Here is a 25,061-nt window from a genome sequence, read left to right as displayed (position 1 = left end):
CATGCAAACTGAGGTAGCTCCCTCTGGTGAGAGAGATGACTGTTGTTGAAACGTTCTGATGAGACTCTTATTATGTCGAGTCTAATTAAGTTTGCATGGACTGCTAACAAATAAAGTAACAGGCTGAACTGAGGTCTCACCTGTCAATGCACGCTGGAATCAAACAAGGTCAACCTGGGTATAAACCATGCACATTCAACCCTGCTCCACACTCCTGCTGCGATACTCACATAGTTTCAACGTAGGCGTTCTGGTCGACATTCCAGACCTTGACTGAGCGGTCATGTGAGGCACTGTATAACTGATGGGTGCCTTTCCGAAAGGACAGGCCCTGAGGGAAGGACAGAGCTGATGAGAGGCACCTTGCAAGAGCTGAAAACACCAGGAGCTATAGGTGGGGAGCAACTTTAACCCACTGAGCTCAGCTTGGGAAACAGAAGTCAAGGTTTGGACAAAAAGTTTTCAATCACTCGCTCTTCCTCCCCTCTTAAAGATTTACATACCAAAAACAATTTCCCACAAGAGCTCATAGGTTCAGGCTTTGTCTACTTGTAATCATGGATACTTCCCTCACCCTGCTATAAACATTTACACCAAAACCCATTTCCCCCACAATTGACAGCAGAATGGGCAATGTCACAGGATACCTTCCTCTGATGCAACTTCACAAAGTGATTTTCACGGTGACAGTCTCAGTTGCTTTATCCAGCAGTGATCCATGTGCATGCTTGATGATCACAAGAACGTGAAGGGTCACTGCCAGTGCCTCAAATATGATCAGAACCCTGTGAAACAAATACCAGCAATCCCCAGCCCAAGTTGTGTTTCTGTGCTGTTCCTGCAGTCATGTCACTCTCTGCCACAAGGGGGCAAATAAACACCACATCCAGACTCAACATGTACGTCAGCAGGTTTTCAATAGTGAAGTTTAGCACCAATACCCCAGCCTGTGCAATAACTCGGCAGCCAGCTCCATTTTCAAACACACCCTCTGATGCTGCTGTCTTAACAGCTGCCAACTTCATTTGAAAATGAGTGAGGAAATCCAAATGTTTCCTTCTGCAGCCAACTGTTAGTTGATTCGGAATTGGTAGGATAACCCAGGTATAAAAGTGGATACAGGAGGTTTTCTCCCTTCCAATAATTACCCAGGGTTTAACCTGGAGTCACATTTCCTTGTTTTTGGATTCAGGCAGAGAGGGTATTGTTTCAAAATTTACAGATGAGCAAAAACTTGGAAGTGCAATTAGTGACGATGGAGTAAGATTGGAGAAGTGGGTGGACACATGGCTGGTAAAGTGAATCATTTTAATGGGGTGTGAGATGAGAAAAATGTGAACAGTCCAATTTTAATTGGGCTGTAGCAGCCTCTGATAAACAGAGCGCAGGATGCAAAAGTGAGGAAGTAATGTGGAACCTTGCAAATCGACTGGCTGGAACATGACAAGCATCTTACTTTCAGAATGTCAAGGCCTTGGAGACAGTAGAGAAAGAGTTACTACAACAGTACCAAGAACAAAAGTATTTTGTTGCAAGGAAAGGTTGTAGAAACTGGAGTTGTTGTGAGAGCTGGTACAGAGTCATTTAAAATCAGAAAAAGGGAGAAACAGAGTCCCGTCAGAGAAGAGTTCTTAACCAAGAGGATACAGATTGAAAATATTGTCAAAACAACCAAATAAAACATGAGGATTTTAAAAAAAATTCATTTAGGGAATGTGGTAGGTACTGGCCAGGCCAGAATTTATTTGCTCATTGCTAATTGGCCAGCAGGCAGTTGAGATACAACCACTTTGCGGCGAGTCTGGAGTCACACGTAAACCATATTAGATAAGGATAGGAGATTTCCTTCCCTAAAGGACATTCATTAAACACAGCAATAGAAACATCTGAAGCGGCAACATTCACACAGGGCGAGATGGAAGAGTCAGAGAGGTGGGGCTAATTGGACTAGCACATTCAGAAAGCCGAATGGCATCAGCAGCATTCTGTCATTCTATGCTCCCGCTCAACACCTTGAAAGGTCCAATCTCTTCCACATCAAAAAAATTCACTCAATTCCACCTGCCCCAAGCTGTCCTTACTCACCGATACGGCATCTTTATGTCCTTTGAATGTATAAAGATGTTGACATGAGGCAGCATTCCAGATTAAGATCAGTTTGTTTCGGTCTCCTGTAGCCTACAGGGAAAAGACAGTTAGACCTGGCACAACACCCACCAGCTTTATACCACCAGCCACTTTTAGTATTAAATGCCTTCAAATCTGATAAGACACAGAACAGGGAGATTAGGCACATTCATATTAAATAAGCTACATCAGGAATGTAACAAGTTACGTGTGCCTAACTCAACGAAAGTTACCAACCAGGCAGAATATAACATGATATTGGGATGTCCAGGAAATGACATTTCAGGTCCATGGAAAAAGCAGTTTAACACGAGGTAACCCATTTGATCAACCCTAGTTGGGAAGAACGTGGTGCTGAATGTATTATTTGGAAGGATTGAGGACGACTGATATGAGTAACGGTAATTATCATACTGGTGACAGTGGTTGTCATCGTTAGCTCCATGGCAACCAGTCGTGGGTTGAAATTCCATTATCCTGTGCACACGACCCAAGGCAGCACTCTAATGCACTACAGAGGGAATGCTGCACTACTCTCTGTTTTTGCCACCTTTGGTTTAATATGTGAAACCTCTTTATCCTCAAGTGGCATATAAAAATCACTTGGTCCTATTTCAAAAGAAGGGCAGAGGAATACTCCATCATGCCCTGGAGAATTATTATTTCTCAAACCAATCTCAAATTATAAAACAGACTCACTTGCAATTCACTGGTTCTAGTGTCTTATTCAGAATAAATCAGCGGCACGTTTCCCACATGACAATAGCAATTACTCTTGCATGAATAGCCTGTGAATTGCTTTGCGATGCTCTGAAACCATGCAAGGTGTTACAGAACTATAGATTATTCCTTCCTTTCCTCTTGACACCATTTTAATAAAGCCCAATCAGTGACAGTGCAGAGATAGTCTTTTTCCTTCTTGGCATGAGACCAGCACTCACTAGGGTGGAATTTATTGCCCGCCTCTAATTGCCCCTGGACTGTTTGAGCGGACAGTTAATGGTCAACCACATTGCTGTGGGTCTGGAGTCACATGTAGGCCAGACTTGGTGAGGATGACAGAATTCCTTCCTTCCTTGAAGTACATACGTGAACTAGATAAGGTTTCTCTTCAGATGATGACAGTGTCACCTTTTTGAGACTAGCCTGAGATACCATATGAATTAAATGAATTTAAATTTAACCACCAGGGCCGTCACAGGATTTGAAACCAGCTCCCTAGAGCTGTAAGTTTGGCCCTCACTACTCCACTGTCATGATCACAAAGTTACCACCTCCCCACAAGGAGCCACTCACCAAGTACATGCTATCGGAGGAGATTGCCATGGACAGGATGTGCATTGTGTGGCCCACTTGCTGACCTTCAGCACCCTTGTGCCCTCTGTGGATCGTGTGAACCTTTTTCCCACTGGTAACATCCCCTAGAAATGGGAGATAGAGAGAAGCACTGCCTTTAAACCGAGAACACCCAGAGGCAGTCAGCTACAAAATCACAGAGAAACTGAGCACCAAATCACAGCCACCAGCTCCACTTAGTAACTAAGGTCAGTTACTGAGAAAGAAAAGTGCCTGTGCTCGGGGGTTTAAACTTACACTTTATGATGGAACAATCTTTGGAAGCTGAGAATATGTACTTGTCATCGGGGGAGAGAACCAGACATGTGATTGGAAGCTGATGACCCCGTAGTAGACGGATCTCGGATTCATCGGGTGGGAGATACTGAAAAGACAATAATAAGAGATTTCAGCACTTGTAAAACACAACTTAAGGAATTAACAGGGTGGCACACAAACACATCCTGTTACTGGGAAGAAATTACACCCTACTGGTGATACTGTGGAAACACAGACAAGAGAAGGTTGGCAAATTTATTTTGAAAATATGGGCGCTGTTGACATCCGTAACCATTCTGTGGTAGGTCTTCAGCCCACTCATTTCAGTACATATGGGAAGTCACTTCTGCAATATTGTTAGACAAGGAGATGTAGGATATTATTCACCTATATACAACCAAGGCAGGACAGAGTGAACACTGGAGGGGTTATACTGCAGCTCTTTGCCTGTACAGTAGGGGGTGCAAAACTGGTAGTTGCTGCAGTACACACTGTAGAAATTACTCAGTGCAATAGAAATGGAAGGCACTTTTGGATGGAGCTGCTGGGTACTGAAGTCTGGTGGCAGGGGAACCAAGCGTCATTGGCAGGATTAAGTTTCTTGTATGTGCATGAGGGCAGTGGCAAAAATTCTCACACTTTTCTGACTTACATCTGGTAGGTGAAAAAGTAATTCTGGTAACTCAATAGGTGAGTGACTAACACACAGGCAACAAGAATCACTGTTAATACCTTGACAGTGAATGCATGCCAACATCACACTATAGCTTAGCTCAGCTGTTTTCTGCATCATTTGGAGGTGATGGAATACTCTCCATTTCCTTGATTTTTGCAGCTTCAACACCACCCACAAATCTCAACACCACCCAGGACAAAGCAGCTTGTTCAACTAGCAACTCATTCAGCACCCTCAGCATATACTCCCTTCCATGCAGAGACATAGGGGCAGCAAATTCTTCCTACACAAACAATGGACTATAGTGAGGGGAATGACAAGCAGCTCATCGCCTAGCAACAAGGGTTGTCCTAGTTACCAGACCAGAACTGTGCACCAGTGAATCAGCATTTGTACCATCGAAATCAAACAGTGAAGAGAAATCAGTAGTTAGGCATCCCTTTACTCAAGTGTGATTGAAAATGGATATTTTTATTTTGCTAGTTGTGAAGATTACAATCTGTACTTCAAATAGTAAGACTCTAAAACAGGCTGTGGTTTTGCTAAACGCAAGATTCTCGGCAAAAATCAGATTGAGTTGTTGTTCAGAAGTTAACAGGAGATGGCAGTGTGATTCCCCTCATCGTCATGTGGTGAAACAGCCTAGGGGAGATGTAGAAAACTAACAAAAACACAACTGTTATTGTTCCATTGTAAAAGTTAACACTTTGTTTGGCTGGTTTCTAGAAAGGAATTGCCAGGAACAACTGGGTAAACAAATTTAAGACATTCCAGTCATAGAAATTGCAGCCACCAATTACAACCAACTGCATCTTCTTTAGCTATTTGCTTGTGTAGCATTTCAATTATAAATAATTCCGATGGCAGCAAACTTAGTCTGCAGGAAACAGTTTAGTGCTGTACATATGCTTTCCAAACTGAAAACTGTTGCACTGAGAATTGATATTATGAGTATGTAATTTCACGTTCAATCTGTTTGGGGAAAATAACTTTTAGTCTGAGAATTGAATTTCTTTAAACAGAAACACCTGATCTGGTAAACATCTAAAATAATTGTAAATAAAAGGCTAGCTCATGCTTATTTCTTAAAGTCAAGCTATTCGGTGTAGGAAACTAAACAACAGGTTACCCTTTTTGAGCATCTTGCTGGTCACGGCTATTTCAATAATTATTCATATGGTCTCCCAAAACAAGTGGCAAGATTTAAAATTGAAGAAAATTAGTACATCTCTACCTTTGACAATTCGGGTGTGCATATTTGCGTTGGGGTGGATGACCTGTGGGTGTGGGTTTTATCTAGCTGACTTCACAATTAACAGTCAGCTGGCCCGGAAATTGCTTCAGGAGCTGGACAGCAGCTAGAAACATTAGCAGACAGTTCTCAGAAACCGTGGGTGCTTCTGGTTTGGAGTCAGGAGGCAAGAATGCTCAAGGCCCATGTTTGAGCTGGGGAGTACACAACAGAGATATTGAAGCAGGAGTCATCTATCCAGGGGCAAATGGAAGTAGCCCAAGAAAGCTCAAATTGTTGACAGCAGCAGGAACATAGTACAGGAGTTTGGTCCTCTGCTATCTCTCCCAAGATTGTAAGCTATATCTTTCGCTAATAGGCAATTTAACACAATCATGGTTCACTGTTAGGCCAGGGATACACTCATCCAGCAGGGAAGGGTAGAAGATTCAGCTTTCAATTTGGAAGGAACAGATTTCTTTGTAGAAACAGGACACTTACTGATGAAAAAAAACTGATAGAAAAAATCTTAACGGGAATGTGAAGTACAGAATGGATTTCACTTCTTTCACTGTACTCTGCTTTACTCTCAGGCTAGAGATGGGAGGAAATCCTCCTGCATGGTATTAAACTTATACTTACATTCTTTGCCAGGAGTCGTTTAAGCTTGCCCTTCTGCTCGAGCTGCAAAGAGACGAGAATTATTACAAACACAGCATTACAGGAAACACTGCAGAGGACCTGCTTTTACACGATAATAAACTCAGCTGATAACCTTCAAGAAGTCCATGATTTGCAGAGTCTCCCACCCCTGGGACTCTTCTAACTCAAGACTGGATTAATGTACGGTTTTCAAACAGGAAAAGATCTACAATGAAAGAAAATCAGCCTGAAGAGGCACTGAATGGGCACCTCATGAAAAGAGGCCTGAAGGAACGTGGGGAAAAATACTGGTCATCCCTGTCACGTGAGGTACTTCTCTGGAGCTTTTGTTTGGTTTGACGTCTTCAATGGTCACCAGATAATGTAGCACCACACTGTACATGTCCGTCTTGAAAGCAAAATACCAACTTGGTCATTATGGGGGCCAAGGGAAACACATCACTGGTTCAAATCAAGAACCACCAACCAACCTAATACTGCAGGTAGTGCTGCAGACACAGGCTCCCGTCTGAACAGTCAGCTTCAGGTTTCAAACAGACAGCTGCCAAAGGTGGGGCAGATACCTTCCTCTTGTCCAAATAGAAAACCCAGCGATCCTGAACCACAGCTTCTCCATTTGCTCTGGGGAGGCTGATTTCTTTCTCTTCATTTTAGAAGTACTGCATCCTTACCACTTCCTCCTCCAACCTGCCTCCAAACAGGTCTCTCTCAAACTGCTCCTCATCTGCTTTCTCTTCCTCTGTGAATAATAAAAAAAATGCACATAGGGGGAACTGATCACAGGACTGTACAAAGACAAACTAACAATAACCCAGCAGCTGCTGAGGGTGAGATTCTGTTTAAAGTATTGTCGAGGTGCTGTGCAACACACTGTACAGAAAACCTCAGAGGAGACAGCTACACAGATACAATTTGCATCCTTTTTGTTTGCTTGAAGAAAGATCCAGGGCAAGATTTCCTTTATCTGCTCAGCACATATTAACTACCACAATCCCAGGTAGCTTAGTACAAACCAAACATTGGACCTAGTGTGAAATATTCTGTGCAAGCCCAAGCCTGTTGTGATAGTCCACTGGAAAGCATGATTGAAAACTGCACAGTAAAAAGGAGCCAGAGGAAGAGGTTTTGGTATTTAGTCCCTCCAGAATGAACTGACAATGGTTGCCTAGTTTCCCTCCCAAGACCATAAGAACTAGGAGCAGATGTAGGCCATTCAGCCCATCAAATCTGCTCTGCCATTCAATGAATCGGATAATCTGGCTGCCTTTGTGACCCAGCCGCAACATACCTCTGTAGTAAAGATTTCCACAGATTCACTATCCTCAGAAGAAACTCCTACTCACTCAGTCTTAGCTGTGCGAGCCCTTACTCGGACATCATGCTCTCTGCTCCTAGCCTCTTTCACAAAGGGAAACCTCACAGCACCCTCCAAGGACCTTGTACATTTAGGTCACCTCTTGTTCTTCTGATCTCCCAGGTCCAACCTTCTCAAAACTGTTCGTCCATACCCAAGAGTGGCCTAATGATCCTCCTTTGGACTGCCTCTAATGCCACAATATCTTTCCTTCGAAAAAGGGGACCAAAATGTGTTCCAGTATTCCAGCTGTGGATTAGTTAGTCCTATAACTGAAACTTTGGCACGCCTTCCTTATCTTACATTACATTCCCTTTGAAATTAAGGCCAACATTCCAACTGCCTTTCCAACTATTCGCTTAGTTTTATGATTTACGCATGAGGTTCCCAAATCTTTCCGTGCTTAGCATTCTGCCATCTTTCACAATTTCATGTTCAGCTCTTCTATTCTTTTTGCCAAAATGCAAAACCTCTCCCATTTCCACAGTATATTCCATCCTCAAAGTTTTTGCCCACTCACTTACCCTGTCTATAATCACTCTGCAGACTCTGTCATCCTCACCACTTGCCTTCCACTTTTGTGTCATCTATAAATCTGGCGATTATGCATTCACTTTCCTCAGCCAAGTCATTAAGAGATATTGTAAATAATTGTGGCCCCCGCACTGATCCCTGTGGCACTCCACTAATTACAGGATGCCTTCCTAAAATTCCACCCGTAAGAATCTCTCTGTCTTTAGCCCGAGGTTTAGGCATATCTTTACTTTCCCTCGCACATTTTTTCCTAGTGGATAGAGATTGTATTTATTTGCTGCTGTCCCTGATTATTTAATAATTTTGGAATGCCAGTGTCTTCACTGCAAGCTCTGCCCTCATCCCTTTGTAATTATTTTTATTTAGGCTAAGCACGGGTGTTTTTGACACAAGTTCCTCCCCCTCAAACTGAACACTAAATGCAACCATGTTATGGTCACTATTTTCTAGGGGGATCTTTTACTCCAAGATCATTTAATAAACCTTCATTACACATCATTAGATCCAAACTAACCTGATCTCTGATTGGTTCCACAACATATTATCCTAGGAAATTATCCCAAATGCACTATGAATTCTTCCTCTGGCAATCTGACTTTCCCAATCTACATGATTATGTATTGCCTTTATTATATGCTCTCATTATTTTCAGATTTACTCCCTGTCCTCCTGTATAGCTACTGTATCGAGAACTTTTAGACTATTACTACCGAGTGTCGTCTTCAATTGTTTATTTCTTACCTCCAATCACATGAATTCCATCAAAGACCATTTCTTGCTAATGTCTCTCATAACAACAATGCAACCTGTCCACACTTTCCCTCCTGCCCGTCCTTTTGAAAAGTCACAATCTCCTGAATATTTAGTTCCCATCTTTGATCTTCTTGTAACCATGTCTCTGCTATGGTTATAACCTCATACCCGGTAATCCGTATTTACATGCATTCAAGGGAAGACCTACTAAATTTGCTTTTCTACCACCCTTGACCTTATTTGTTGTACATACTGTCCTGTGTTGCACTCTGGGTATCTTTATCTAAATGATTACCCTAAGGGTTGTCATACCCTCATTTTCCCAATGGTGGGAATAAATCTTGAGGAATCCCGCAGACTTTGTGACTACTCAGAATAAGCCAACATTTCCCATTTCCATCTATCACCTCTCTCTGCAAAACACAGGCGAACTGGAGATTAGATCTCTGATATTAGTTAGACCTTGCAGCCTTTTCACAACTTGTGTTAAAGGCATCAGACGACAATCTCATACACAAGAACACTCATGTTATCCTTACCTTCTTTCTGCAGTTGCTCTAGGTAGAGTTTGGCAAGTCGCAATTTCTTCTCTTGTGCGGTCTCCTCAATCTCCAACACTTCAGCATCTGTATTGGGTCTATCACTGTCAGAAGAGAGTCAAGATTGTCTTTATAAGGTTGTGGTTGCAGAGCCTGCAAGACTCTTCATCAAGATTTATTGCCACCACTAGGAACTCGACTGGGGATTGAAGACAGCTCCATTAGTCGACAATGACTGCAAACTGGGGCAAGCACGAGGATTCAAATTAAATTATACTTTGTCTTTTACAATCCACTGCATTGAAGTAGTCTGCACTTCAGCTTGTTGGGCCAGCATTTAATTTGACCAATGGACAGAAGTGTTCCTGTTTGTAATTGCAATGTCTTTCAGCAGGTTAATCCCTATGACTGACCCAAGGGTAGCTCCTATTTAAGGGCACTAACAGACTGTTCCTCCCCAGTCCACAGGGTTCAGGGCAAAATTTCTATTCCCCATTAAATCATACACACCAAACACTGGAGCAAGTGACAGACTTATCAAAACCTATCAGCCAGTGACTAACCATTACCCAACGTGTCCCGTACAGGCTGGGGCCGCATGGGGAGATTTACCCAGACCCCTTCAGTTCAAAACAGGAACCTGGGCAGTCTAACAAGAACACAGTGACACCAGAAACCAGATATGAACACAGATAGGGCGGCATAGATTTCTGTAGTCATTTCTGCCATTCAGCTCTTTGAGCCAATGTAGACTCTGCAGAAAGTGATCCAGTCAGCCCCACTCCATCGTACCATCCCATTTCCTTCAAATACCCACACAAACTATTTTTTAAAAAAAACCATTGGTTGTGCTCTCATGGGCAGCATATTCTGGGTCATTACGGCTGGCTTCACAATGATTTAGACCTCGCCTCTCAGTCCCTGTACCAGATATAAGGCAAGGTATTACTGAAACTAGTCACAATTATGTACACCTCAATCAGGTCATCTCTCAAACACTTCTTCTCCAAGCTGAGTGGAATGAATTGCCAGGGGAAGTGGTAGATGTAGGTACAATCACAACATTTAAAAGACATTTGGACAGGGACATGAATAGGAAAGGTTTAAAAGGATGTACGCCAAACAAAGGCAAATGGAACTGGTTTAGTTTGGAAAACTTTGTCGGCATAGACGGGTTGCACCGAAGGGTTTGTTGCTGTGCTGTATGACTATGACCCAGCTTCTCCAATCTAATCCTGTAGGTGGAATCCTTCACTCCTGCAATAATTCTGGTAAATATGTTCTGCAGCTTCTCAAGGACCTTCACATCATTCCCATGTTTGATGAAGTGGACATAAATCAGAGTTTTAGAAAGCTTCAGTACAATCTGCTTTTGGACTCTAATTTCTGAAGCTCTGGATCCCATGTGCGGCACAAACAGTTTTCCAGTACATCCTGGCACCGTCAAAAAGTCAAGGCAGCCCTTAGACTTTCTTTACTTCACTCAGTTTATAATTACACTATGCTGCCTCTACTTATTCTGTCTGCTACATTCTTTCATAAAGCCTTTCCTGAAGTGAGGATTCTCAGTTGCCCAGGCTGAGTGACCAAGACTGGTTGGTGATGCCCTCAGCCTAGATTATCTTTTACAGGGGACCTTAGAACATAGGTCATAATAGCAAGTTTTCACAAATAACACAGCCCAGAAGTGATTGAACCTCTGTGCTGTGTTTACAGTAGTGGTTCAGTGGGGTTTACAAGCTGCTGAGATGGCTGATTTTAAACTCTCACTGACCGACACTTCCTTCATGTTGGGCACATGCTAAACTCTGTCCAGGGGAGGCTGAAGTGTTACACTCATGTAAACAAATTCACTATCTCTGGCTCACTTTATAGGATGAATGGGGAGAGTGAGAGGGAGCTCTCGTAAGACTATGCAATAGTAACCAGCTCCAAGATAACATGAAGGACAGGCTTAGCTGACATCGGTATGGAATTGAGCTCTGCTTGTGTTGGTATCTGTAAACTGGCTGGTGTTAATCTCGGTTTTCTCCGATGGGAAACCAAACAGATTGGTTTCAGATCCTTCTTTCTTTAGATCCTTTACTATTTCTCAGTTTCATTCATTTGGTCTCCACTGAATGAGTTTCTCCTTATATCCTCTCTCACCATTGGAGTAATTTTGTTGAAAGTGCACTCTGCCATTTTCCCTGTTTGTCCTGCAAACCTTATAACCTGGGATAGGTTTTATATATAATATAAATTATATATTAGTTCCCAAACCCGACCATTCTCAGTAATGGCTACTGTATCATAATCTCCAATTTGAATTTGTACCTGTAGTGCATTTATTTTATTCCTTACCCTCCATGTGCTCGTAGATTGAACTGTCACTTGTGCTATACACTAAGCTGTCCCTCAGCCATGATGCTTCATGTACTGATTTATTATTTCTCGCTTCTGGGTTCAACCAATGCACTTCTTAGAGCTATGTTCTTACCTGTTGGGTCTGAAGTAGGATTCCTGACTGTTTATTTATTCTCTATCAATGTTTCTGAACCTGTAACTTAACACTCAGGTCAACTTGCTCCACGGCAGTCTCTGAAAAGGGACTGGCTGATTTCAAGTTAGGCTAGTAAGATATGGGTATTCTCCATATATTGAAAGTATGCCATTACCTTACACATGTATTATCGTATTAGAAACTGAACATTACCTTTCGGTTTCAGAATCACTGGAAATCTCTTCATTCATCCTCACAGGAAGCTTGTAGCGGACTTTCTCATCACCATCTTCAGCCTGGAAGGACAGAGCAAATTAAAATCCCATACAATGCAGCAGCTGCCTGTCATACAGCACATCTGAACGACAGTCTGTCTTCTCTTTCAGGTAAATGTACAGGATCTCAAGACGCTACCTAGGTGGCTGACTCTCAACTGTCCTCTGGACAATTAGGGACAGTCAATAAATAGTAGCTTAGCCAGTGATGCCCTCACCCTGTGAATTAATAAAGAAAACACAACCTCAAAGACAAGAATGCCCCACGTTGTGGCCATTCCTTATTCTGAACTGTCGTCATTAAAAGCAGATTTCCACTATAACTCTTACTCTGTGTTATTTTTGGGGATTCTTGCTGTGAACAGTTTGACTATCATCCTTCCTATATTACAAGAATGACTACACTTCAAAACTACTTGATTGTAAATACTTTGGAAACATCTACGTTTGGGACCATATAAATGTAAGTTCAATTTTTTTTTGGATTCGCTTATGGGACACTGGTATCACTGGCTGGCCAGCATTTATTGCCCGCCCCCAGTTGCCCTTGAGAAGGTGGTGATGAGCTGCCTTCTTAAGGCCACATTCTGCAGGTAGGCCCACAAATGCCCCGAGAGAGGAAGTTCTGATGCAGCAACAGTGAAGAAGCGGCAATATATTTCCAAGTCAAAATGGTGAGCAACTTGGAGAGGAATTTGCAGATAATGGTGATCCCATGTACATCCTGCCCATGTCCTTCTAAATGGAAGTGGTCATGGGGTTGGTGAATTACTGCAGCGCATCTGATAGGCAGTACACACCGCTGCTATTGAGCATCAGTGGAGGAGGAACTGGATGCTTGTGGATGTGGTGCCAATCAAGTGGCCTGCTTTGTCTGGATGGTATCAAGGTGTCTTGAGTAATGTTCAATTACTCCCACCTAGGACAACCCATGTCCAAAAGACATTCCAGATCCGATATCATAAAGTGCGAGTAGTTAACATGAGAAACGTCCCACGATAAATATTACTGAATCATGAATGGCACTGCTCAACTTTTTAACCAGAATTTGAAGATGTTGAGACCAACTAGGGAGAGTATTTTCCTTTTCTGCAGAACAGAGAACACAGTACTGGAAAATCTTTTAAGTAAGAAAAGCCCTGGCCAAGTGGCAATCGACCAAGTGCAGTGAAACTCGTAATAGTCTCTCTGATAAAGTATGTCTTTCTTTTCCAAAATTAAACTGCACTTTTCACCAACTCCCAAACAACTATAGTGCTCTACAGCCAACAATATCTTCTTCTCAGGCAGTCCCTCAGGATCAAAGATGATTTTCTTCCAGTGCTGTCTCCCCTGAGGTCACTAGGTAATTCAATGCTGGGTCAGGACAGTCTGCTTCTCAGGAGTGGGATTTATAGGTTTCCACAAACACCTTGCAACGTTTACACTCAGTCTCACCTTGGCCAGTTAGCGACAGCTAGCTCCCTCTGTTGTGTGGGTAGTGTTGGGCATTACAATCCTGTGAATTGGTGCAAACATTGTATTACTGTTTCAGGGAGACTTTGAGGAAGTCCTTGAACCATTGCCCAGTTACTGTGATGAAGTTTGGAGAATAGACCTCATTATGACAGCCTTGTGTCAGACATGTGGATGAGCTAGCTCTGCACAGTGCAAGTGATTGACCATAATCAGTGTCTCGATACTGGGGATGTTCGCCTGAGAGAGGACACTGAAAACAAAGTTTCTATTCTGCCAGTACATTTGCAGGATATTGTGGAGATATTGTTGGTGATAGTCCCCTATGGAATTGTTGTACATTATGTGACGGAGACACAGTCACAGGAGGCAGGGAACACTGTTGCCATGTAGACCATGAGCATGGGGCCTGTTTTGAGGTCTTTGTCATCAAACACGCCATACCTCAAACAGACAAAGGTGGTGCCAGATACTATGCCAGCCGTCGCTGAGAGGAGGCTCACAATGAAGGAGAACGATTCAGCTTGTCTACTGGTTTACTGTGATTTGTGCTCAACAGGGGACAGTACTATGCGCTATGAGCAGGCTGGTAGGCGAAACATTCGGAAGAGAAAACTCCAATGCCCATTCATGCTCATGTTTCAGTGAAAACAGTGATGATGGTTTGCAGCTCACCCGCAGAGCGAATACATACACAGGTGTCACTGGTATCCCACAGCTCAGCGGTAGTGTGGTCTTGATTCTAGGCTGAAGGCAACACTGTTTTCTACGATGGGATGCCTCACTGGTTCAGGGGCTGCAGCGAGGAAGATGAGGAAGAGCATCACTGTCACAAGCCAGGCTTGCTCAGTCTCCAGTAGTGCATGCAATGGATCTGTGGGGGATGGGTCAGTGAGGATCATGGCTTGCATGTCATTGCACAGCTCGTGGAGGACTGTGATGAATTTCTGTGGGTGAGTGAATTTGAGGAGAATGCTTCACAGTCCCTTCTGCTTCAAAGTCTGGAATCACAAAGTACCACATCTAAAGGTTGCTGTTGCTCCCTGCACTGTTCCTGGGCTTGTAATGCAGTGAAGATCAGTCTCTGTGCCTTCTGATGGACAGAATCGAAACAGTGATTCCAGAAGGAAAGAGAGTCAGCCTCTAGGGAGACGATTATCAAGGAGGATACCTGCAGTGACATTCCTTTTGATAGACAGCATGGAGATCCCTCGATAGAGACTATAATCAATCATCTCCATCCCAGAAATGGAAGCAATTAGTGTCTCAGAGAGATGTTCTCCTCCCTCCAAAAGAGAAGGGAGATGAAGTTGTGGATACAAGCCAAGACAGTTCTGTGCTGTACTTCAGTGGGGATTCCGACTGCATGAGCAGCCTTGTTGGTTTGCAGCTCCGGAATGACCATGTCACCTCATGCCCAGGGGTGGGGGCGAGAAGACAGGGGAAGGTTGGGGGGAAAACAGAGGGGAAAGGTTGGGGGGGGGGGGGGGGGGAAGAGGGGAAAGTTGGGGGAACAGAGAGGAAGGAGGAACGAGAGTGAGGGGATGGGTGGAGGTAGGAGTAGACTGACCCACAAAGAGCGGTCGGGGTGGGGGTGGGGGTGGGGAGGTGGAGGTGGGGGTGGGGGGGGGGTGTGTGGGGGTGGGGGGAGTGTGATGGTGGGGTGGGGGGTGTGATGGTGGGGTGGGGGGTGTGATGGTGGGGTGGGGGGTGTGATGGTGGGGTGGGGGGTGTGATGGTGGGGTGGGGGGTGTGGGGTGGGGGTGTGGGGGGGGGTGGGGGTGTGGGGGGGGGTGGGGGTGGGGGGGTGGGGGGGTGGGGGTGGGGTGTGGGGGAGTGGGGGGTGGGGTGTGGGGTGTGGGGGGGTGTGGAGTGGGGGGGTGGGGTGTGGGGGGGTGGGGTGTGGGGGTGTGGGGTGTGGGGGGGGTGGGGTGTGGGGGGTGGGGTGTGGGGGGGGTGTGGAGTGGGGGTGTGGGGGGTGTGGAGTGGGGGTGTGGGGGGTGGGGTGTGGGGGGGTGGGGGGTGTGGGGTGGGGGGTGTGGGGGGGTGGGGGGTGTGGGGTGGGGGGTGTGGGGTGGGGGGTGTGGGGTGGGGGGTGTGGGGGGGTGGGGGGGTGGGGTGTGGGGGAGTGGGGTGTGGGGTGTGGGGGGGGGGGTGTGGAGTGGGGGGGTGGGGTGTGGGGTGTGGGGGGGGTGTGGAGTGGGGGTGTGGGGGTATGGGGGGTGTGGGGGTGTGGGGGTGTGGGGGAGTGGGGGGTGGGGGTGTGGGGTGTGGGGTGTGGGGTGTGGGGTGTGGGGGAGTGGGGGGTGTGGGGGGAGGTCTGATGAGATGGAGCACATTGACCTGGACCAAGGCTGGGAGTCTCTCTCAGCCTCCTGTACCTGGAATGCCCAACCCCAGCCAACCACCTCACCTTCCTCTTACGACCTCTGCCCTCTCCCCCTGCCACTCTCTTCTTACGGATGAAGAACGATCCTGCCGCCGCCATTCGACCCTCACCAATCCGCGTGGCGACACAGCCTCAGCCGGCCCACCGCCCAAACACCAATCAACACTCAGCTTACCGTCCCGCCCAGCGCGAATCAGCCAATCCGAGCCATGATTGCGGATCCCGCCCATCGCCCGTCCGCCGATCAGCGCTCAGGGAATGGACCCCTGTCATAAGCTTATCGCCAATCAGCATTCACCTTACGGCGCCGGACGCTGCCTCAACACCAATCGGAATTCAGAAGCTGTTCCGCCCACCGCCACTCCGCCAATCAGCGTCGCTTCCCTGCGGCGGATGCTGGTGTTCGGACAGTTTTAGTGCCGCTGGAAGGTAATAGCCACAATATTGGTTCCGGGATCCAGAACCAAACTCAAAAACTTGTTCAGGGTTTTTGATACCATTCAATTAAGTTTAACAAGTTTGTCTGAAACAGTCTTCAGGGGCATTAGTTGCTGCCAGTGTTGAAAAGAGAATGTTTGCATTTAATTTGCAATAACACTGCAGAGGAATTAAATTGTGGGCACATTTGGGCTGGTTGCTCAGAAAATTGACAGAAACCATTCAGTTCAGATTCCTGATTCAAAGAGGCATCAATGAGTCAAGTGATGAAGAAATACTGGGAAGGAGAAAGTGAGGACTGCAGATGCTGGAGATCAGAGTAGAGGGTGTGACGCTGGAAAAGCACAGCCTGTCAGGCAGCATCTGAGGAGCAGGAGAACCAACATTCGGGCAAAAGCCCTTCATTAGGAATGTTGGGAAGGCCAACATAACATTTCGGAGGCGGGGTGGGGATGAGATGGGGAGAAACAGGAGAGATACTTTGTCCTGGCGACACTAGTGTCGTGTAGCTTAAAGAGACAGGCAGGAGGCTGGTAGAACACAGCATGACAGGCAGCATCAGGAGGTGGAGAAGTTGATGTTTCGGGTGTAACCCTTCTTCAGGACTGGGGGTGGGTGTAGGGGAGCTGCAGACAAAGTGGGTGGTGAAGTGGGGATAGGTGAAGACAGGCAATGGGAGGAATGAATTTCGTAGGTGGCAGGGAAGGGTAGAAAGAAGGCGGAAGGGCTGGGAAGAGAGTTGGGGAATGGGAAGGGATGTTATTTAAAATTGGAGAACTTTGTTGAGTCCTCCAGACTGTAGACTGCCCAGGTAGAAGATGAGGTGTTGATCCTCCAGTAGGAGCTGTTGTTTGTCTTGGCAATGGAGGAGGCCAAGGATGATCATGTCGGAAAGGGACTGATTGGGCAAATTGAAATGAGCAGTGACTGGGAGGTTCGGTTGGCCCTTGCGGACCCAGATGCGATGCTTGGTGAACCATTCCCTAATTCGGTCTCCCCAATGTATAGAGGACCAGATCGGGAGCAACTAATGCAGTAAACTAGGTTGGAAGAGAAGCAGGTGAACCTCTGTCTCACCTGGAAGGACTGCTTGGGGCCCTGGATGGAGGTGAGAGGGATGGTGTACCGGCAGGTTTTGCATCTTTTCTGGTTGCAGGGGAAGGTATGTGGAGGTTAGTGGGGAGAGTGGCGCAAACTAAGGACTGTTGAAGGGAACGGTCTTGTGGAGGGCAGAGAGGGGTGGTGAGGGGAAGATGTTCTTGGTGGTGGGGTCTAGCTGGAGTTGGCGGAAGTGTTTAATGATTATGTGTTGGATGCGGAGACTGGTAGAGTGCTAGGTGAGGACAAGGAGGACTGTCTTCATTGCGTTGGGTGGGGTTTAAGAGCAGTGGAATGGGGAATGGGGAGGTGGTGCAGTAGAGGGCTGTCTGGACAGAAAGGAAAAGCACGTTGTTCAAAGTAGTTGGACATTTTGGTTGCTCACGAGTGAAATGTCTCCTTGTCTGAGCAGATACAGCAGAGGCTGAGGCGTAGGGAGAATAGGATGGAGTTCTTGCAGGATGCTGGGTGGGAGGAGGTGTGGTCCAGGTAGATGTGGAAGTCTGTAGGTTTGTAATAAACATTCGCTGTAGACTGTTGCCAGAAATGGAAATGGTGAGATCAAGAAAAGGGAGGAAAGTATCCGAGATGGAGCAAATTAATTTGAGGGCGGTGTGGAAGTTGTGGGTGAAGTGCATAAACTGCTCCAGTTCAGCCTAGTTGCAGGTCACTGCACCGATGCAGTCATCAATGTAATGATGGAAGAGTTGGGACACAGTGATTGTGTAGCTACTGAAGAGGGATTGTTCGATATCGCCAACAAAGAGGCAGGCGCAGCTGGGGCCCATCCAGGTGCCCATGGCCATGCCTTTGATTTGGAGGAAATGGAAGAAGTTAAACAAAAAGTTATTGAGTGTGAGGATCAGTTTGGCAAGGCGGAGGAGAGTATTGGTGGAGGGGGACTGGATAGGTCTGTTGGAGAGGATGAAGCTGAGGGTCTGAAGGCCATCCTTGTCAGGTATGGACGTCTATAAGGACTACACGTCCATAATGAAGGTAAAACACTGGGGGCCAGGGTACAGGAAGTTACCGAAGAGATGGAGGGCATGGTTGGTGTCGTGGATGTAGGTGGGAAGTGCCTGAACTAAGGGGGAGAGGTTGGAGTTGAGGTAGAATGAGATGAGCTTGGTGGGGCAGGAGCATGCCAATGCAATAGGTCAGCAAGGATTGGGCTTGTGGATCTTGGGGAGCAGGTAGAACCAGGCAGTACAGGGCTGGGGGACTATGCGTTGGAGGCAGTGGAGGGGAGATCACCAGAGGCAATGAGGGCATGGACAGTGAGTTTGAGTTTGGCCTGATGGGTCACAGTGGGGCTGTGGGGAAGGCGGAGGTAGATTGTGGTGTCAGAGAGTTGTCATTCGGCCTCTGCGACAGAGAAGTCCGTTCTCCAGACGACCACCGTCCCACCTTTGTCAGCGGGTTTGATGGTGAACCGAGGTTGGTGTGGAGGAAGTGGAATGCTGTGCATTCAGATAAGATGAGGTTGGAGTGGGTGAGGGGGTGGAAACATTGAGGCAGCCGATGTCATGTTGGTAGTCAGCAATGAAGAGGTTGAGGGTGGATACAAGACCGGCAGGGGGTGAGCAAGTGTAGGAGGAAGGTTGGAAGCAGGAGAAGGGGTCCTCACAGGGAGGTTGGGAGTTTTTGTCAAAGCAGAAGGCACGGAGGTGGAGGCAGCGGAAGAGGAGCTCCACATTGTTGCCGGTCCGGAATTCGTTGCAACAGGGATGGAGGGGTACGAACATGAGCCCTTTGCTGAGGACAGACCATTCGGCCTCAGAGAGTTCAAGGTCAGGGAGGGATAGTGAATATGTGACAAGTTTCAGAGGTGAGGTTTTGGAGAGTCCCCAGGTGGCTGATGTGAGGGGAGGGGGCAAGTGTAATGAGATGTGGTATGGTGGGGGGGAGTGGGTGTGGGAGAGAAAGGAGATTGGGAAGGGGGTGGGGTGGGGGTCTGGGAAGGGATGCGGGGGATGAAGTGAATAGGGAGAGTTGGAGGGTAAGGTGCATTGTGGGGTGGATGGGTGAGGAGGGAGAGCTGATGTGCTGGTTGACTGTAAGTCAGCAGAAGGACCCAGGGATGACCCTGGGAAATGTAGTCCGAGACTGACTTGCAGAGTGGGCGGAGCCAGAGGTGGAGGCAGAAGCTGGAGGAAAGTCGACATCGGTCCGAGTGCTGTCATTGGCAGAATCTGAGGCAGCGTTCTAGAAGCTGCTCAAACACCCACCCCCAGTCCTGAAGAAGGGTTACACCCGAAACATCGACCTCTCCACTTCCTGACGCTGCCTGGCTTGCTGTGTTCTTCCAGCATCCTTCCTGTCTACTTTGGACTCCAGCATCTGCAGTTTTTTTTTGTCTCTAACCAAGTCATAGAGTCATAGAGATGTACAGCATGGAAACAGACCCTTTGGTCCAACTTGTCCATACTGACCAGATATCCCAACCCAATCTAGTCCCACCTGTTCGCACCCGACCTGTATCCCTTCAAGCCCTTATTCACATACCCATCCAGATGCCTTTTAAATGTTGCAGTTATACCAGCCTCCACCATTTCCTCTGGCAGCTCATTCCATACACCTACCACCCTCTGCGTGAAAAAGTTGCCCCTTAGGTCCCTTTTATATCTTTCCCCTCTCACCCTAAACCCATGCCCTCTCGTTTTGGACTCCCCTACTGCAGGGAAGAGACTTTGTCTATTTATCCTATCCATGCACCTCATGATCTTACAAACCTCCATAACATCACCCCTCAGCCTGTGACGCTCCAGGGAAAACAGCCCGAACCTATTCAACAGCTCCCTATAGCTCATATCCTCCAACCTTGGCAGCATCCTTATAAATCTTTTCTGAACCCTTTCAAGTTTCACAACATCCTTCCATTAGGAAGGAGACCAGAATTGCACGCAGTATTCCAAAAGTGGCCTAACCAATGTCCTGTACAGCCGCAACTTGACCTCCCAATACCTGTACTCGATACTCTGACCAATAAAAGAAAGCATACCAAATGCCTTCTTCACTATCCTATCTACCTGCGACTCTACTTTCAAGGAGCTATGAATCTGCACTCCAAGGTCTCTTTGTTCAACAACATTCCATGCTAAGATTTGCTTTCCCAAAATGTAGCACCTCACATTTATCTAAATTAAACTCCACCTGCCACTTCTCAGCCCATTGGCACATCTGATCAAGATCCTGTTGTAATCTGAGGTAACCTTCTTCGCTGTCCACTACACCTCCAATTTTGGTGTCATCTGCAAACGTACCTTAAAGAGACAGGCTCGTGATATCGTCACCATTAGATCATGGCTTGTGACCTGAAAGTGTCAAGATCTCAGACTCCATCTTATCTGGAGCCTCTTGAAGCATGGATGCTGCTCTGTTGTCAACCAGTAGCTTAGTATTAGCTGAGACACTTTTGTGCCTGATAAATGTAATGTGTGGACATAATTGTTCATTCTAATCTCTGTTGGATGTTTAAATACTGTTATATCTACGTTCAAATTCTTATGTGACCATAAACATTGCTATACCAGGTAAAACATTTGTTGGAGGCAGACTCAGACCAGCTTCAGTCAAATCACTGCTCATTCTTCTCTACACCAATGAGTTAAAGCCCTCATAAGACAATCCCTTCATTCCAAAAATTAGCCTAATGTACCTTTCTTTGAACGGTGTCCCAGGGAGAAGTATATCCTTGTTATGGAAGGTGTCCAGAACTGTACATAACTGGAGATGACATATTGATAACGTCACTTGACTGAAAATCAAGAGGCTAGTCTCAGCAATGGTAAACATTAGAAAGATCACATTAGACTCGAAACATTAACTTTGTTTCTTTTTGCAGATGCTACCACAACTGCTGAGTTTCTCCAACTTTTTTTTATTATTACATGTGAACCTATCATCAAATTAGTGTAAAACCCATCCAATTCACTAATGCCTAAATCGTCCACTCCACCCAGGTCACCTAAACTGAACTAGGCCCATTTACCTGTGTTTGAATCATATCCCTCTAAACCTGCCCTATTCGTGTACCTGTCCAAATGTCTTTTAGAAGTTGTAATTGCACCCGCTTTCACCACTTCCTCTGGCAGTTCGTTATATGCATGCACCACCCTCTGTGTTAAAAGGTTGCCCCTTGGGTCCCTTTTAAATTTCTCCCCTCTCTCCTTAAGCCTATGCTCTCTAGTTTTGGATTCCCCTACCCTGGGGAAATGAGCTTGCTATTCACATTATCTATGCCCCTCCTTAAGGTCACTTTAAATATTTTACAAGATATCAGTTGTTGTTCTCTCCTGTGACCTGACCAACATTAATCAGTCATGAACACATCAAGATAGATAACCCAGCCATTCATATTATGAAGTTGAAGGCATATACTGTATCTTTAAGAGCGAGTGAATGCTGTTCTGAACTGAGAGATTACAAGCACCTGAGTATGTGACTAGATGGCTGTCCAAGAGTGTACTGGCAAATTGAAAATGTAATATTTGTCTGTGAAATGGATAGCTGAGTTTTGGTTGCTGTTTTGACAACAATTCGAATGTAACCAATCAGTTTAAATTATGGCCCAGGATACTTAAAGCCAATTGAGTTTGGAGTTATTGTTTTGCCAACATTGAACCAATGAGACAATCCTATGTTGGAGATATAAAACTGTGGACATTTTGAAAATTGGAGAGAGAGCAACTGCCATTGAGATAGATCCAAGAAATTATTGAACACCCTCTGTCGAAGGTACCTTTTTCATATGAAACACACTCGCAGTAAAAAGAAAGAAGGCGACTCGGGGAATCCAGCGGCTGTATGGTTTAGAAATTAAGTTGATGCAATTTTAATAAGTTACTTATTGGAACAGCATATTGTTATGAAGCTGGAGGCAAGTAATAAGCAGTTAAGAGAAAGGGGGACTTAGACTCATGAATAGTTGTTGTTTAATGTTCACTTTAAGGATAAAAAACATTGATGTTATTTTCTTTAAGTAGTGGAATTTGGGAGTTCTGTCACTCATACTTTAATGGATTATGAGATGACGTGAGCGTTTCTGCATGTTTGGTTTAATTAACAGAGGGCTTCACCGCTGTGTCGTAACATTAAGTCACTGATTACTGTTTTGTGGGATCTCTCTGCAAAAATGGTTGTGATTCCTACATTGCAACAGTGACTATGCTGAAAAAAAATTTAGTTGGGTATGAAGGACTTTCATGTCCCCTGAAAGGTGCTATGGAAATGCAGGTTCTCTCACTTCCTTATCAACCATAGAGGTCTGAGTGTGCTGTGGGGGCACATTTTATTCTGCTGATCCTCCTAAGTCTGCTGCCATGGTGATGGGCGCCGCAGTAGTAGGAAGTAAAGGAATTTAGAGAAACACTCAGCAGCTCAGACACCATCCGTGGAGGAACAGGATGTAGTCATGAGATGCTTTGGCTGTAAAGTTCTCCCTCAGAGCTCTGTGATTTTGTCAGTTTGCAATCGAGAAAGTTTATCGCAGTCTTTACTTTAAGAAGTGGCTCTTTGTGCAGATGAGTTCAATTCAGTGTTTCACAATGAGTAGACAAGTTTTCAGTGCATTGTTTAAACATTGAGACACTGGTCTCTGTGTTGAGGTAAACACAGGGCTGCCCAGAGTGGATGAGGGGGCTACTCCAGGCGGTGATAACAGGGAACATTGAAACTGGGAGCATGAGTAGGCCATTCAAGTCTGCGCCACATTTCTCTACCATCCCCTATCTTAATGTGATATTCCTGTTTTGTTCCTATTCGTCTTGATACCTTTAATGTCTGAAAATGTGTCAGACTCTTTTTGGTTGAGGAGAATTGTCAATCTCAAACAGAATTTGCAATCCAAATAGGCAAGGCAGCCACAAATATCAGGAGAGGGGTTATTCCTCACATCAAACTGGGCAGGTCAATCTCTCAGCATGTTTCCCGCCCCTCCCCCCTCCCCATTCCAGGAATGATCGTGCAGAATTCCTTGGAATGCTGAGAGTGGAGCTGAGGTCTCACCCGAGCTGCAGCTGGAGGAAGGCCTGGAGAGGGTTAAGTGGGCTGTCAGGAGGAAGCTTTCTCCACTCCTGATTGGAACGGTGTTTGCTGTGGGTGAGGCCACTTCCTTCAACTGCTGATCCTGCCTTTGCACAGTCTGCTCTTCAGCACAAACTCTCGGAGTTCCCACAGCTCTCAGCCTAGGTAGCAGCCCAGGAACTGACCACTTCAGTAAGTATCAGGCTGGCCTTTTCGGGATGTGGGTGTTTATGGCTGTGCCAGTATTCCTTCCCCATTCCTAGTTATCCCTGATTTAAGTGGGTAGCTAAGACACTTTAGAGAGCAGGTCATTAGCCCTGTCAGGTTATAGGCCACTTTTGGTAAAAACAACAATTTTCCTTCTCTAAAGAATATTAGTGAATCAGTTGAAAAGAAAAGCTTGCATTTATATCAAATCTTTCATGGCTGTTGGAGGTCTCAGAATAGGTTTTAACTGCAGGGTAGTTTACTGTTGTTGGTTTAAATTACACTCCTAGCAGCTTCCTGGTTATTCTTTCTGCTGTGAGCTTTGCAATTTTTAAACCTGGATTTCAATTCCCCACTGACAGTGGTGAGGCTTGCAATCGTGTTGGAGTGTTTTGGATGAGTAGGTTAAATCTGTTTGGTTGAGATCTCTGAGCTTAAAATGCATGCACTGCTCTCCCCATGTCAAAAACCATTCCTCAGCCCTTAGTCTTTCAATGGTTGAGCCTTGTGCCCTCCCAGACATCTCTATCCATCTGATCTCCTCTAGCGCCACAACTCTGCTTTCCTCTAATTCCAGTATCTTGGAAGTCCCTGACTTTAACCTTTGCACCTTTGGCAGGCTGTGTTCAAACTCCCTAAACTCAGAAATTACCTCCCTCCACCTGTCTGCCCTTCTACCCTTCTTTCAGTAAGTGGCTCAGTTGGTTCCATTCAGGTGTCAGAGTCTCAGCTTTTGAGGTTTAAATCCCACTCCAGACCCTGAGCACTAAAGGCAAGGCTGACCTTCCAGTGCATAATGAGGGGGTGCAGCTCTGTCCTAGTCTGCTGGCTCAGATGGGCATCCAGCTGTTTGGAAAAAGATGACCATGGGGCAGTTTTCCCCAGATGTGTTTTTCCCTCATTCGACAACCGATGACCGGGCCATTATCACTTTCCTGTTGGTCGGAGATTGCTATGTGCAAATTAGCTATTATGTTTCTGAAACTACAGCGATAACTACATTGCAAAACCCATCCTTCATTGTCTCTGATAGAAACAGGAAGTGCCAGAGAAACTTAGCAGCACCTGTGGAGAGAGGAACAAAGATAATGTTATTATTTTTTCTTCAGAGTTACATCGGTGGTGAGATGTTCCTTCCTCCAAAACAAAACCCCCACAATATAAATACAAGGTTTTTCCTTAAAGAAGATTCTTCTCTGACC

At 45.7% G+C, this 25,061-nt stretch overlaps 2 protein-coding genes across 3 annotated transcripts in view; one reads left to right on the top strand and one right to left on the bottom strand.

Moving 5' to 3' along the window:
• Positions 1 to 16,234, bottom strand: part of rrp9 (ribosomal RNA processing 9, U3 small nucleolar RNA binding protein) — a 36,076-nt gene extending 19,842 nt beyond the window's left edge. Inside the window, exons 1-9 of the mRNA XM_072582741.1 lie at positions 16,117 to 16,234; positions 12,187 to 12,269; positions 9,492 to 9,595; positions 6,983 to 7,050; positions 6,291 to 6,332; positions 3,721 to 3,847; positions 3,424 to 3,548; positions 2,086 to 2,178; positions 231 to 331 (exon numbers count right to left, since the gene is read on the bottom strand). Coding sequence (XP_072438842.1) covers positions 231 to 331; positions 2,086 to 2,178; positions 3,424 to 3,548; positions 3,721 to 3,847; positions 6,291 to 6,332; positions 6,983 to 7,050; positions 9,492 to 9,595; positions 12,187 to 12,269; positions 16,117 to 16,191 — 818 coding nt within the window. The 5' untranslated portion in view covers positions 16,192 to 16,234. The remainder of the gene's footprint in view (positions 1 to 230; positions 332 to 2,085; positions 2,179 to 3,423; positions 3,549 to 3,720; positions 3,848 to 6,290; positions 6,333 to 6,982; positions 7,051 to 9,491; positions 9,596 to 12,186; positions 12,270 to 16,116) is intronic.
• Positions 16,235 to 22,321: 6,087 nt separating this feature from the next.
• parp3 (poly (ADP-ribose) polymerase family, member 3) overlaps positions 22,322 to 25,061 on the top strand; it is a 31,775-nt gene continuing 29,035 nt past the window's right edge. The window contains exon 1 of one of the 2 annotated variants that reach the window (XM_072582740.1): positions 22,322 to 22,365. The gene's annotated coding sequence lies outside the window, so the exon portion shown is untranslated. Of the gene's footprint in view, positions 22,366 to 23,671; positions 23,845 to 25,061 lie in introns of those variants that run through there. The other variant, XM_072582738.1, reaches the window with a different exon arrangement.

This window comes from Chiloscyllium punctatum, chromosome 12, assembly GCF_047496795.1.
Source record: "Chiloscyllium punctatum isolate Juve2018m chromosome 12, sChiPun1.3, whole genome shotgun sequence".
NCBI classification, from domain to species: Eukaryota; Metazoa; Chordata; class Chondrichthyes; order Orectolobiformes; family Hemiscylliidae; genus Chiloscyllium; species Chiloscyllium punctatum.
The sequence above is the reverse complement of the archived record's forward strand: the minus strand, read 5'-3'. Positions and strand labels throughout refer to the sequence as shown.